General features: G+C 41.0%; 1 protein-coding gene across 1 annotated transcript; it reads left to right on the top strand.

Annotated features, from left to right (window-relative positions):
* The first annotated feature begins 8,337 nt into the window (after nucleotides 1–8,337).
* ier2b (immediate early response 2b) lies at nucleotides 8,338–9,880 on the top strand. The gene has a single exon (XM_085409214.1). The coding sequence runs from the start codon at nucleotides 8,488–8,490 to the stop codon at nucleotides 9,037–9,039; it is 552 nt and encodes a 183-aa protein (XP_085265340.1). The 5' UTR covers nucleotides 8,338–8,487; the 3' UTR covers nucleotides 9,040–9,880.
* The last annotated feature ends 5,198 nt before the right edge of the window (nucleotides 9,881–15,078 follow it).

Raw genomic sequence — 15,078 nt, 5'->3', positions numbered from 1 at the left:
TTTGAATATATATGAGTGCCTGTGTATAAATACACAAACAATACACACATGCTTTCAATTGTGTAATTTAAGTGATCTAGTAGCTCTGCTTTGGAAGTTCAGTTCATGCTAGAAATGTGTTTTGGAGTTTGTACGTGTTTTGTCTCTAGGGGCCACCGCATATATTTATATATAAACATATACAAATAAAACCACTTTTTTTTACGTTAGTAATTCCTTTTGTGCATAATTTTATATTATTGTTAATAATAAATTAATTAAAGCAACAAAACAACCTGAAGAGCCGGTTCGGAGCCGAAAGAGCCGGCTCTTTTTAGTGAGCCGAACCGAAAGAGCCGGCTCTCTAAAAAGAGCCGGAAATCCCATCACTATCCTCTTCACACCTAGCGCATGCGCACGTCACTGGTAGCGCACAGACGTAAAAAAGACGGGGAGGGGAGGTGGAGAGTTGGGGGTGGTATGGTAGTTATATAACTCAGCTCAGTAACAGCTATGCAGGCGCTGTCCGAGCCTCTATTTGCTGGGACTTCGTCACAAGCATAAACACAAAGGACAAGAATAAAACAGTTATAAACAAACAGGTAGATAAAACAGGTATGGGAGCTGGACATAGTATATATTATTTGATTGATTCAAGTACAAAGTGCAGACCATGTACTGCAGATTTGGAAAAGGTAATGGAAAATTCTGTGAGCAAGAGGGGCAAAGTCCATCTGATGATGACAACAGTTTCATGGAAAGTGCTTTCGCCAACCTCAGTGTGGAAATCTGACCTAGGCTGATGTGTCATTGGACACTATGGAGGTCCTATTAGAAATTAATTTGAGACAATCCATGAAAATGGTGAAAGAAAAAAAGGGATAATAGCAGGGTGTTGCTAGGGGAGAGAAAAAAAGCATGCTCGGCAAATCCTCCACAGCCGTGTTTGCATGCCTCCGTCCTGTCCCACCCATTTGTCTCTATTTCTGTGGGCTTTTCTCAAGCCCACCCTGTCCTGCCCAGCTCCTTCCTTCCTTCCTGTCGTCATCCTGCACTCCCCCAATTCCTCCCATCCTGTCCTGAGAAAATTCACAGCTATAGCTATAAATGTCCCGTCTTCTGTTCCAGGTTCTCTCAGTCCAATGGAGCACGTTTGGAATGTGGCGGCACGGCTGATTCTCATCATTGTCGGCTTGCCAATGACAAATCTGCAAATCTGACAAACTGTGTGATGCTATCGTGTTGATACGCAACAAAATCTGTGAGGAATGTTTGCAACACTTTGTTGAACTCGTGGTGACTGTTCTTATTTAAAAGACTAAACTCTTATTTTAGTACAGCTGAAAACTACCAAGCTGATCAAACGAGGAGTAAATTTGCCCAGTCAAGCATCTGAAGCATCATCAGTGGAGGGTGTGAGGAGCTTTCAAAACTCACCAGATTTTTTAAAATAAAAAAGTGTGTTTTTTCCCCCCTGTGTTTGGGAAACATGGTGTACTACTCCTTTTTAAAAAACACTGAAATCTGGCTCTTCTAGGTGTCATTTAATAAGGACCAGTGAGGCATCCTGTTCTCGTCTAGATGAAACTGTAGTATGAAATCGTATTTTCCCCCCTTGTGGAATAGACTTCATTTCTTTGTTTTGAAGATTTGATTTGATTGTGAAAGGTCAGAAAATAGTCTCTTCTTATCGTCCATTTTCCGACTGCAATCAATTGCACAAACGTCGAAGCTTAAAGATACAAGTAATTGTATCTTTAATCACAACATGTTTTAGTCATGCTTACATAGTTGGAAAAGGGGGTTTTCTGATTATCAGTATGCCTTTTAACTTGATGACCTCCCACTAGCTGTGGGAGGTCATTAGCTATGTGTCACTGGAACACAGGAGTGGTTGTAGACAGCGGGCCTATGTACACATAGATATTCCACCGAGGATCATAAACACATTGAAACAGAATTTCAATGGAATACGATCACTGATTCTGATTCCAGTAATAACTACTCATCATCTACAATATTTCTGACCAGTTTCACATCATATTAGGTAAAAATCTTCTCTTTTAAAACCAGGGTTTTTTGTAAGTGACCCCAAGTTTTTGAGGGGTAATAGCACCAAGTCAACATTTACACACAAGTCACAAGTTGATTTAAAGTGCTGTTGTGTTCGCATAGCCGGTACTATCCCAGGCTTTCAGTTAGCGTGTCATAAATGTGATGTCATAAAAGCTTATCTAGATTTACAAATTCCACAAACAAATAGAGAGGTAACCATTGCACATGTAAACACACGCACACAAGAAAGAAGAATCAAAGTTTGAATGCCTTTATTATCCAAAAAGCTTTCATTTTCGTCGTTTGGAAAACTGTCTCCCTCTGTTGCATTTAGAAGCCCTGCTCTTTGTTTATGTGTGCGTCATATGTAAACACATTTCTGGACCATCATTAGGCAGACAAATGTTTGAGCCCCTGCCACACAGTTAGTGATTATACAGCACAACACAGTCACAAACTTTTCACAAATATGCTTTAAAACTAGTTGTAGTCTGTACAGTTTCATGTCCACCATCCTTCGACGTTCTGTTTGAACAAGAGGAAAATACCTTCAAAAACCCCTTTGATAAAAAACTGATACGAGGACACGTTTCTGATTCTTACAAATTCCATTCGTTCTGTCACTCGATCTGTCGCCGTTGCTTCAGTACTGTCCAGCTCAGCTGAAGGCAGATCTGCCTTTGATGGAAACCTTGACTCATTTTTACCCTAACACCGTGATGTAGCAGGAAAATCTTCTTTAGCGGAACAAAACAAGATCTGAACTCAACCAAATCATGCCGGTATAAAAAGGGAAACTGGCTCAGAGTCAACAAGCAGGAAAAAACAGTCAGAGAAGCGAGTCTAAATATAGAAGTCTGACCCATTCCTTTGTGGTGCCTTTAAGTGCTCCCAGTAAGAATGACCTAATGCAACTTGCTGCTGCTAAGTGCGTTCGCACTTCCTCGCAGACCGAGGTGATTTATTTAAACCACTTGTTTTTGTCGAGGCACTGATTTAAAGTCAAGGATGCTGGAACCACAGGGTGTTTGCAGCTTTTGGTTACAAAATTAACAAAAATAAAAAGTAAAAAATGATTTCTTGGTTATCACACAGTTAATCCTTTGTCAAGAATCAGAGCCAAGTGTAAATCAGCTCTATTGAGAAACTGCATCTGCTTTTCAAAGCTGTCTAAACGTCTGCCATTTATCCACTGGCTCGTGAGAAAGCAGGTATTATTGCAGATTTTGTTGCATTGTTACGAACACTAGCACAAAGAAAAGGAAGTGCAGTTACACAGAAGACTGCAAGAGTACTTATAACTGTGTGTTTTGCTTTATTTTTTTATTTTGTGTGTGTTGTTTTCAGTGTCTCATGGGAAGTGCATGATGGGAAGTGACAGTACATGTGGGCCTCACAAGAAATGTGTAGCTCAGAAGGAGATGTGCTAATCTATAGAAGCTTTCCTACTGAAACAGACAAAAGCAGTTCACAACAGAGATGCTGGGACTGGAAAAAGGAAACACCTGAGTGTGCGACTGTTGCATATAAGAATCAATTCAGATTTATTTTCCGCTTCCCATATGGAAAAGAAATAGTAAAAATTTATAAAAGACTTGCATAAGATGTGGCCTATACTGAATCATATAAGGCTTATATGGTTTACTCATGAAAGTGGCCACTTTCTCATTACTTTCATATATTGTTTTAGTAAGTATCCAAAACATACAAGTTTCATTTATATAATTTTTCAAGGGATCTTATATCTGTTTTCACTCTTGTATGCTTTTCATACAAGTTTCACACAAGACAGATACAAACTTTATAAGATTTATTTATATCTTTTCCTAAAGTAATTACTTTGTTTACCCGGAGGAAATGTTCAATCAAAGTTGCACTCAAATAAAAATAGAGTTTGTAAAGCTGCAACCTAATAAGTAGAGAGTGTGTGTGTGCTTTTGGATTTACAGCAGGTTTCTCAGCAGGTCTTAAAATCAGGTAAAGACAAACTGATCATCAGCAAGAGTGAGCAACTAAGAAAAAGCAGAGGTTTTGAAAGTTCGCTGATCTGGAGCATTTGGGTGTGTGATAACACAACGGCGAGGAGGAAAAACCTCTACAATGGAATTAAAGAAGAAGTTGCTGCCCATCAGCTTGGGATGGGTTATGGGGCATTTTCAGACAAAATGAAGTCTGTCATTCTACAATGAGAAAGATTATTCAAAGATTGAAGACAGTTGTCAATCTCCGCAGGAGTGGTGGTCTAAGCAAATATACTCCAAAGTCCGACCAAGCAATGCTAAGAGAAACTGCAAAAGTCCCAAGAGCTACATCTCAGACTCTCAGACCGGCCTCAGCCGGTATGCGAAACATTGAAGTTCACGACAGCACATTTAGACAAAGACTGAACCAGTATGGCTTGTTTGGAAGGGTTGCCAGGAGAAAGACTCTTCTATCTAAAAAAACCCAAAAAGAAAACCCCACGGCAGCTTGGTTTGCAAAGCTGAACAAATCACAAGACTTCTGGATCAATGTCCTGTGGACAGACAAGACCAAAGTGGAGATGTTTAGCCATAATACACAGGGCAATGTTTGCTGGAAACTAAACACAGCAGATCAGTATAAACACCTCCACTGTCAAGCAAAGTGGAGGAGGGGTGATTTAGACCTATTCTGCAACCACAGGACTTGGACGCCTTGCAGTCACTGAGTCAACGGCGAACTCCTCTGTTTACCAAAGTATTGCAGTGTCACATCTGTCTGACAGCAAACGTTGGAAAAAACTGGGTCATATAACATGGCAATGATCTCGAGAACACCAGCAAATCTACAACAGGAAACAGCCTGACTGAAATGCTACGGTGGGACCTTAAAAGAGTTGTGTAAATATGAATGCCTGCAACTGTCAATGAACTGAAGCTACACTGTCAAGAAGAGCGGGCCAAAAGCCCTCCACAACAATGTGTGAGTGTGATGAAGTCGTGCAGAAAACAAATGCTTCAAATTATTGCTGCTAAAAATGCTTCTAACAGTTATTGAGTCATGGGGTGTACTTGTATTTTTCTTAGATTTTCACACACTGCTTCCACATTTTGGTTCAGCTTTTGTCAGATGACGACGTGGTGTAATATGTGTCATGCACTGTTGTTTATCTAAGGTTGTATTTATCTATATATATATTTTTTTAATTTGGGAAGGACTAAATTATTTTTTATTGTCCTGATAGGTAAAACTTTGGGATTAAAATAGGGTGTACTTTCTCTTTCCCTTGACTGTGGATATCCTACTGAAGAGCATTAACAACCGTCCTTAAAAAATAGACGATAGCAGCTATGGCGCTTTAAAATGTAGGCATATGTTAATAAAATCTCAGCCATTATATAATGTTCATTGTAGCAACTGTTTCTATGCTTTCCACCTGTAGTCTGCTTTGCCAACTAGGTCATCTCCCAGCACTACCAACCACTGTTTACTGTATCCTATACAAAGAATTACTGCGCAGTGAAAAAGCAGGCCCTGCCCTCTAGTCTGCTGCGCACACACACACACACACACCAACTCATACTCCCCGCTTCACATTTGGCCTTAGGCAGAGGCAGTGTAAGTATAATCTCACATAACATTGTCACCATAGCGACGGATCCACAGACCTCAAGTGAAGTCATGTTTAGTTGTTTTCTTTGCTTAAGATCTGCTCAGCTTATATAGCTCATTAAACGTGCATACTAGGAGTAAAATGTGATTATAAAAAAAACAAAAACAAACTGCTAACAACAAATCAGTTTATTTTTTTACAATTTTTACTGATTCAGACCAAAAACTTACGTGATTGTTGAAAGAAAGAATGCAAGTAGTTTATTGCTACTTGCATTCTTGCAAGTAGCAATAAACTTTGATCATTTGCTTTTCTGAACATTTAAAGCGATCTCTGATAACATCTTTGTGATCTTCTAATTCTATTCTTTTACCCAAGTGTAAAGTAAAATCTATCAAATGTAAAGCAACCAGCTAAAACGACAATGTTTTGTTGGCAAAGTCATAAAAATATATTGCAGCTATTGCAGCCCACTTTATTGCCCCTATTCTTTTACACGTCCAGTAAATTGTATAGTTGGAATAACAAAGAAGACAGTGCATGCAGTGCAAGCTGTATCCAATATATTGTTTGTGTTTCTGGTGCCATGTCCACGTCATCAGGGAAGGAAAAGCAGTGATGGGAAACGTTTCCATGGTTACCGCTTGCATGTTTTACAGCACTTGAGGGCGATGATTACCAGTGTTAGTGATAACGAGTGTAATTGGGATGCCGCGCCAATGATTATACTGCACTGACTTGCAGTTGTGTGACAGGCAGAGTTACGTGTGGGCGTAAAAAAAAATGAAAATGAGTGCCTGACGAGAGGGCATAACTGTAGTTGTACTAAGTTATGGAATTTGCCTGATTTCAGGTGTATGAGTTCATTTTGTTTGATTGCTTTACTATTTCTGTCCTCCCCCACACACCCCTCCACACACACACACACACACACACACACACACACACACACACACACACACTGAGATGCTTCAAAGTATAAGAAATTCATTTTTCTGCTTTTTAGTTCAAGTTTAGTTTAAAACACAAATTTACAAATATATTGATAATGTCACAAAGCTGTGTCCATCTTTTATATACAGTCCATCATCCCCACGTATTAACCTTAAACTGACCTTTACTAAATACCCAGAATTTGCATTTAAGCGTTTTTGTAGAAAAAAAAAACAAAGCAAACTCAGACAGGTTTATGACACAAGTAGGCTAAGTGAAAATATTTACTTTTGTCATGCTGACTTCTCTGATGCTGCAATCTGAATGGAAGAAATAGCTCGTTGTAGCTTTTATGCCTTTTTCCTTCACCTATTGTCATATTTCATTGTCCCTACCAAATAAAGGGAGAGATAAATAACAAAATGATTGATAAAAGTGCGTGCACATCCGTTTGCTCTCTGGAAAGACTTCTATTACGCATTTCTCCCTGCAGAATCTGAGGCTTTTCTGCGCTGTTAGGCTAAGATAACATATTTCCAATGGGACTTGAAAGCAGCACGGACAGAAAGGCTCCTGCCGTTTGACTTCGGTCGTACAGCTGCTAAGTAACCTTATTTACACCGGTGATAACTCCATATATGGAGTACAGATGACGCCACCACCGCCACCGGGCACACAGAGACAGAGGGAACCGTGGGGAGGAAGGGCTGCGGTTGCGCGTTCGCGTCACGGCTTTTCCACTGTGCGCGTTCCCAGGCTACCGGATGAGCCATATATGGAGGCAGAACGTGTGAGTGAATGACTCGGCGAGCGCATGAGTGTGTGGTCCAGGCGTTACTCCTGTTGTGGGGACCTAAAGCTAGTTATAGAGCGTCTTCATGCTAAAGTGACAAACACACAACAAGTTGGTCAGATCTGAAGGTTTAAGTTTGGGACTGGGGCTAAGTTTAGACAACAAGCACTCTGGGCTAGTTATGGTTACAGTACAGCTAGTCATGTAAGTCAACGGAATGTCCTCTGAAGTCACGAGTATGCTGCTCTGTGTGCTTGTGTGATATAGAGGAGGAGCCAAAACTCACGAGAAACTGAACACACTTCCTTTTCCCACGTCAGTTCTTCGAATTGCTGCCTGGGTTTTTACCCGAATGTAAACAGCGGTTAATCTCACGCTGCTCAATTACCATTCTTCATTTATTGCTTTTTAAAGGTACTTTACATTCAAAAACATCCTTAAACACCAGGCAGCACATCTGACATCTGATGTGCTCAATAGCCTCTCATGTTTCAAACCTCTGCTCGTAAAGTTGCCACGAGCAAGTTTTTTAGATAGATAGATAGATAGATAGATAGATAGATAGATAGATAGATAGATAGATAGATAGATAGATAGTAAAGGGCGATTTAAGCCTACAATGATAATAAAATAAAATGTCTTAGAAATATTTTTGAATAAAATATGCATCAAACATTGAGACCATGTTTGACATATTTAAAATGTTTTATGGAAAAGTTTGAAAATGATAAAAAGAAAATATGTTACTAGAAACCAAAGCACCATTCAAGTTGATTACAGCTAAGGGAAAGATATCCAAGTAATACAAGACAAAACTGTGAGGAAGGAATGCTAGACAGAACAGATGGTGTGTGTGTGTGTGTGTGTGTGTGTGTGTGTGTGTGTGTGTGTGTGTGTGCTGCTACTACAGCTACATCAGGTGTGGGCGGCGCCTGTTTGTCACTTACAGAGGAATGAAGTCCACATTACGTCAGAGAGGAAATAAAACACCACCCTGCTACTCACACGCTCTCATTTCTCAGATGACAACAAACGGAGAAGAGCCGGAGTCTGAGCTAAGATAGAATACAAGCTAGAAACTAAAGTTAAACTCAGCCTTTCGCCTTTGGTTAAAGTGCCAAAACAACGGTGCGCAATTACGCACAGAAAAACAATGAGTGCCACAACAGCAATGGAAGTGAACATCGAAGCCAGGCGGATCCTGGCCGTGTCTATAAGCAAGCTGTACGCCTCCAGGACCCAGAGAGGAGGACTGAGACTTCACCGGAGCCTCCTACTCTCCCTGGTCATGAGGTCTGCCCGGGACATCTATCACTCTTCCCGGGAGAGCGAGGTCCTGAGCGGGGCGCAGTCAGCTCCGGAGGAGCCGATGGACACCAGCTCCAGCCCAGGGGAACAAACCCGGCTACCAGAGCCTCAGCCAGAACCCCAGCCGGTACTTAACTCAACCGAAACGGCTCCAGAGGAGCCTGACAACACGGAGGACGGGTGTGATAGCGAAATCATAGAGGACAAAGAGAACTTAAGCCCTGCCAAGCAGTCCAGGAAACGCCGAGGGAAGGCGTCGGCGGCGCCTGACTTCCTCCCGAGTAAGAGGGCGAGGCTGGAGCCCGGGGAAGAGAGGTATGAGGTCCCACTCGGCAGCTGTCGCGCCGGGGAGTCCCTGACCACTTTGTCTCTAAATCGGGTTATACCTGCCTTCTGAACAGATGGAGGGAGAAATTAGCCTCCTATGGGGACTTTAGAGCGGAGTGATTCTCTACTCCTCGTTAACCTATAAGGGCGCTGTGATCCCTTTGCGCACCGCGGAGCTGACCTACATCAGCAGTCCCGGGACAGTGGGATTACCGGGGCACTGGTCCGAGCTCTCCGGTCAATCACAGTGTGCCTGCCGGGCTTGTAAAGCCCCCACAGATAACAACAAAGCACACAAGGAGAAGAAGCGGGCCGGCAAGAGAGACGGCGGAAAGTTTGAGGAAGAACCCGAAGGGGAACTGGTTGTGTTGCTTTTTGTTTCCTGGTGATTCACCTTCAGTTTAATGAGTCCAAACAAGTGACTGCCGCTGACTCAAAGTGTGTGTATGTGTGAATCAGCAGAAAGAGACTTGAGTCAGACAGAGAAGAAGTGAAGTGGTTAACAGTTGACCATAAACCAGTACACACACACATACACACAAAACCGGGCATTCAGGGATTTCCCGGCCTTTACACCCGGATATCACACTGAAACACTGTTAAGAGGAAGGACAGTTGAGGCAGACACACTGCTGCGCATACATTTACATGCACGTTCAGCTGCTGCTGCTGTGGACTTTGATAAATCGATACTACTGCTTGGGGGACTGTCCTACATACTGTGTTCACATGGCTGTCCACGTGGGGTTGGAAGCCCATTAATTTAAACTGTGTGTGTTTTAATGTCATTGAAACCACCTTGTTCATGTCTCGTCTGTGAAATGATGTTACCTCACATTCAAAGCTGCTCTTTAATTCATGTGACTGAATTAATGTTGTAAATGTTTCTAATAAACATGTAGAAAGGTTAATGAGTTGTCCTGAAATCTTTGTTCTAATAGACTGACGTTTAAAGTTTCAAACAAACACACACACACACACACACACACACACACACACACACACACACACACACACACACACACACACACACACACACACACACACACACACACACACACACCTCCTTTTCAGATCAAAAGGTCTGCTAGTCAACATTAGGCCACAGTTTAGAGGGTCAATCCTTTAAAACAGGAGGAGGATGGTACAGCCCAGCGCCAGTCTGGCTTGCTGTCACTAATCTTGTGCTTACACTAAGACACATACAAACACACGCACACACAAATGAACAGCTTCGCTGGTTGTACCACTTCCTGTGGATTATGACAGAATTCTGAATCACATCCTACCAACATGACCTGACACCGATTCGGTGAGGGGGTATTAGAAGAGTTACGCAACATCGCAGCTGGGGCCAAACGCCGCTGCTGAATAATGCACACAGCAGCAGGTGGTGTTTAGAACCTGAGGGTTTCTTCATCATTAACTTCCTGCCAGCTGCCTCGAGTGTAACTACACCCCGAAACTCAACGACGGAGGCGACTCTGATCAGGTTGTTCCGGTTGTGCAGTCATCATCCTCATTATCATGTAAGATCCCTGTCACCTTTAACATTACCCTTCACCCACGTCTACTTCCTCCTCATTTACCGCATATTGAAGCAGAACCTGAGGTGAAGAGGAATTAAAAATGAAAGAAGAACTTACACAGCTCACACAATTACAACTCCCCCTGACCCCAAATACTGAAAAATTATAATTTTTACTCCTCAGCTTAGCTGTTATTTAGTAGTTCTGGCAAATCATTACCATTATTTTTGCCACTTATGGGTCACATGCTGTTCTAATGTAGGAGAGGATGGCAACACTGCTGCAACAAAGTGTGAGAGGCAGAGCTATAAATAAGCCAGGCTGTTTGTAAAAGACTGGAGTAATTCTTCAGTGTGACAAATATCCTGTTGACAAGACTCGGACACAGTATGTGGAATGTTTGCTGAAAAACCAATTGCGATGAGTTCATGGGTTTGATTATAGTTGCAGCCACATTTAGTACACAGTGAAGTCAGCAGTGAAGAAAAACAAGGTTCCTGGAAGTCTGATCATGGCATTCCTTTATTACACATGAGCTACAGTGCAGAACAATGGAGAGCACTAACATGACTGTGAACATTTATTATAAGGTATTGAGGAAAAGGTGAAGTAGAAAGAGATTTTGACCTTCAGTCTGATGTCATCCTGAAGTGTGAAGAGTTCATTCGTTGGAAAAAACGAAAGTAATTCGAAGGTAGAGTTGTCTAACTTTTTCCACTGCTGTCAACGTTCCAGAGAGCCGCTAAGTCTGGAGCCACATGAGGTTTGTGAACACCTTAAGCTTAAAACATTAGACCCGTGTGTCATTCTTTTTGTCTGTAAACACAATTACTCAAAAGTTTTTGAGTAAGTTTACCTTACATCCACCGAGGTGTTGAAGGTAAACTCTATGATTTATTGGTTGTAAACTGACAAAAACCTTTATAACCTTATCACTTAGAAACTATGATTCGTGTGTGGTGTATGAAGTGTGGCGTGTTTTATCAAGATATTCAAAGTACCACATGAAGGTTTACAATATCATGCCACATTTGACCTCTGACCTCTCCTCCAAGATCAATAGTTTGGTCTCAAGGTCAAAGTGATAATAATGCTATGTTTCATAATGCCATTGTTTGTACTGACAACATATAGGGAATGATATAAGGGGGTTCTACATATCACCACTTTTCACTCACTTTTGCATTTCACATCTACTTCTCTTTCAAGTTGACCCCAAAATGTGTTTTTTAATAATAATAATAATAATAATCATAATAACTTTATTTATAAAGCGCTTTCAAACAAAGTGCTGTACAACTATTTGAAACTAAAGAGATAAATAAAATAAAAGCGACACATAGCAATACAAGTAAAAAACACAATACAAGTTAAAAACAGTAAAAATGTAAAAACTAAAAGCCATAGAATTAAGACATGTAAGATAGGGTGAACAAATGCATCTTCAACTTAGTTTTAAAAACCTCCACAGAGCATGCCTGCCTAATATCTTGAGGGAGGTTGTTCCACAGAAACGGGGCACGAAAAGAAAAAAGCACGCTCTCCAGTTGTCTTTTTTCTGGCTCCAGGAACCTTCAGAAGGCCAGAGTCCTGAGAATGTAGAGCACAAGATGGAACATAAAGGTGTAAAAGGTCGGGGAGGTATGAAGGTACCTTAAAATCTGCTCGAACCTGACAAGGTATCCAATGAAGACATCTCAGTACAGGGGTAATGTGCTCAAATTTCCCAGTTCTTGTTAAAATGCGAGCAGCTGCATTTTGCACCATCTGTAGACCTCTAAAACGTTTCTTTGGTAGCCCAGAAAGAAGAGCTGTACGCCTCCAGGACCCAGAGAGGAGGACTGACACTTCACCGGCGCCTCCTACTCTCCCTGGTCATGAGGTCTGCCCGGGACATCTATCACTCTTCCCGGGAGAGCGAGGGCCTGAGACACAAATGCATGGACAAGAACCTCTGCAGTGTTGCTTGACAAAACTTGTCTGATTCTGGCTATGTTCCTCAAATGATATGCAATTTTTGTACTACAAACCTCTTAAAGAATGTGTAAAAAGAACAAAGAAAATTAAATCAATATATAGAAAATACTGTTATTAATGTAAGGGTGTTATAATGTATACTTATAATTTCAGTGCTCTTATTATCGTTATTATTTTAGGACTGCAGCATGCTACTTTCAGCCGTCCCGGTTATGAATTAGTCTAAACAGAAAGGACCATTTCACCTCAAAAATGAATGAAATGATCGATTTGCTTTCAGCTATTTTCTTGTGAGCGGATTTGGACTAACAGGAACTGTTCTTATTTTTCTGCAATAAATATAGTGCTATAATGGTGTGTGCTCATATTAAACATGGGTATAGTTTCAAATCATTTTTCTGAGCATATATAAAAGTGAGCCAAGAGTTTACGCTTATGATGTTAAAGAGAGGCAGTATCCTTCATTTGGCCACCCGAGCACACATCTCTGGCCTGTTGTTTGCATAGTCCATCCAATCTGAAGAAAGAGTTAGCACAAAGGCAAGGGTAATGGAGCTGAAATGGCTTGTTTCAATCAGAGGATGAACTGAAAGAGTGCAGTAAAAAACACATCTAATATTGCAAACTGTGAATCACATTAAACTGCTCAGCACAAGTAGATCCAAAATCAAAAACATGGAGGGATCATTTTTATCTCTTTTATCTTCCACCCCTAAAAAGAAGGAGCGTCTATTTGTGATTGATGTCTTGAGATCATCCAGAGTGATTTGAAGGTGTTTGTTTTTTAATAGCTGAAAAGATTTCACGAAACAAAAGGACAAAATAAGAAAAGTCTTTAAAATATATAAAAAACTGTGTTCGTCCTTAATTAAGTGGTGACCACTCCTCTGTGGTAGAATTTGGACCTTCAGTTTCAGACCCTCTGGTTTCTAATAATTCATATTTACAGCTATCACAGTTGTTTTCCTTCAAAAGGGCTCAGCAGCTTCAGTATCACACTATAAGTGTTTTTGCCACCAGATATGCATGCTTGTATAAACTCTCGGATAAGGGTTTTATCACAGTGACCCTGATCTGCCAACAACAGCTTCCACATCTGGGTCAAACCATACGTAGTAAACCCTACATGTGTACGCTTTCTGCGCTTTCATGTATAAATCCGTCTTTAAGCTGCAATAATTATGCTGCCAGAGTGAATTCCAGTGTGTGTGTTTATCGCCATGTGAAACAACGACTTAACTCGCTCTGTGTAATTTAAAACATGGGCTAAAACAATGCCACTTATTGGGTAAGTGAAGTTCCATGAGAATGAAACCCCCCCACAGAGGTGTGGTCTTAGCTCTCTGACTGTCATAAATACCCGCCAAAATTTTACATGTCATGCCAGTCAGCCACATTTTTCACTGCTGACTAACCGAGGCACTGATCAGTCATCATATTTCTCAATCCTTGTCATAGTTTCATCATACCGTATGAGGCAGGAAAAAGCTTGCCCACACTTTAGTTTTGATGGAGGCTCATATTAACTCTTCACACACCACCCTGCCACCACCACAGTCCAGATTGGTCCTTTAATACCTGCAACTTCACTTTTTAGACAAGAGAAAAACCTTCTACTCAGAGGATGCGTACCTGAACACACCACGTTTTCCACAGCTGCGTACAACAGCTGTGGTACACAGTGTTCTACTTTAGCCACTTAAAGAAGAATATAACATGTCCTTGGACAGTTCGTGTGCTCCAATCAAACAGCATTACACACATTTAATAACAACAACAAAAAAATAGAAGCCTGAAATAAGTACTTCCATCAAACTAAATCGAATTTTCACCTCACACGCTGTTTATCTTATAAATTTGCAGGCTTGTGTGTTCACGCTGTTCTGAGAGGTGCCTTAATGGAGTCAGAGGTGCAAATCTTCCTTTTAAGTGAACCTGCACGTTTTTAGTTCTTTGTCTCTTTCCTTTCAGTGTGCCTCTGCAAGAAAAGCTGGTACACAAATGTACCGCTTGTTTCTAAAAAACCCAGCACTTCAAAAGGTAATAAACTGGGCTCAATCTAAGGACCATCAACATCAATTTTCTGTTCCTTGTAATTACGTCCTGCTCGTTTCTTAGTGTCTGACTTGACCGTGAGTGGAAGTCCTGGATTACAGCTGATAATGCTTTATAATCCTATTAGTGTTCAAGACCTAAGTCAGGATGTTTAGAGGTTTTAGCTTGAATTGAATTCAATGAATTACTGTATTATGTTGATACACTTAATAGTAATAGAGGAAGTCTTCTAACCTATAGCGAAAAGAATCAAGCACAGTTAAATCACGGTTTAACATATAAAATCAAAACCTGATATTGAGAGAGATTCAGTTTAAACCTTTAGTCTTTAAAGCTAGTGTATTTGTACTCTGATGAATTAAGTGACTTTGAAGGTAGCACGGTTTTGGTTTCTCTGGGCAAAAATGCCTTGTTCATGTCAGACGTCAGAGGAGAATTGCCTGACTGCTTCGAGCTGATAGGACACCAAAAATAACTCAAATAATCACTTGTTATGACCAAGATATACGGAAGAGCATCTCTGAATGGACAACACATCAAACCTTGAA

Source organism: Rhamphochromis longiceps, linkage group LG6 (genome assembly GCF_057381845.1).
Source record: "Rhamphochromis longiceps isolate RC_006_pf linkage group LG6, R_longiceps_female_GT1.1, whole genome shotgun sequence".
Taxonomy (NCBI): Eukaryota; Metazoa; Chordata; class Actinopteri; order Cichliformes; family Cichlidae; genus Rhamphochromis; species Rhamphochromis longiceps.
The sequence above is the reverse complement of the archived record's forward strand: the minus strand, read 5'-3'. Positions and strand labels throughout refer to the sequence as shown.

Bases quoted from the DNA above. Each gene is read 5' to 3' on its own strand.
- ier2b (XM_085409214.1), top strand. From the start codon at position 8,488: ATGAGTGCCACAACAGCAATGGAAGTGAACATCGAAGCCAGGCGGATC.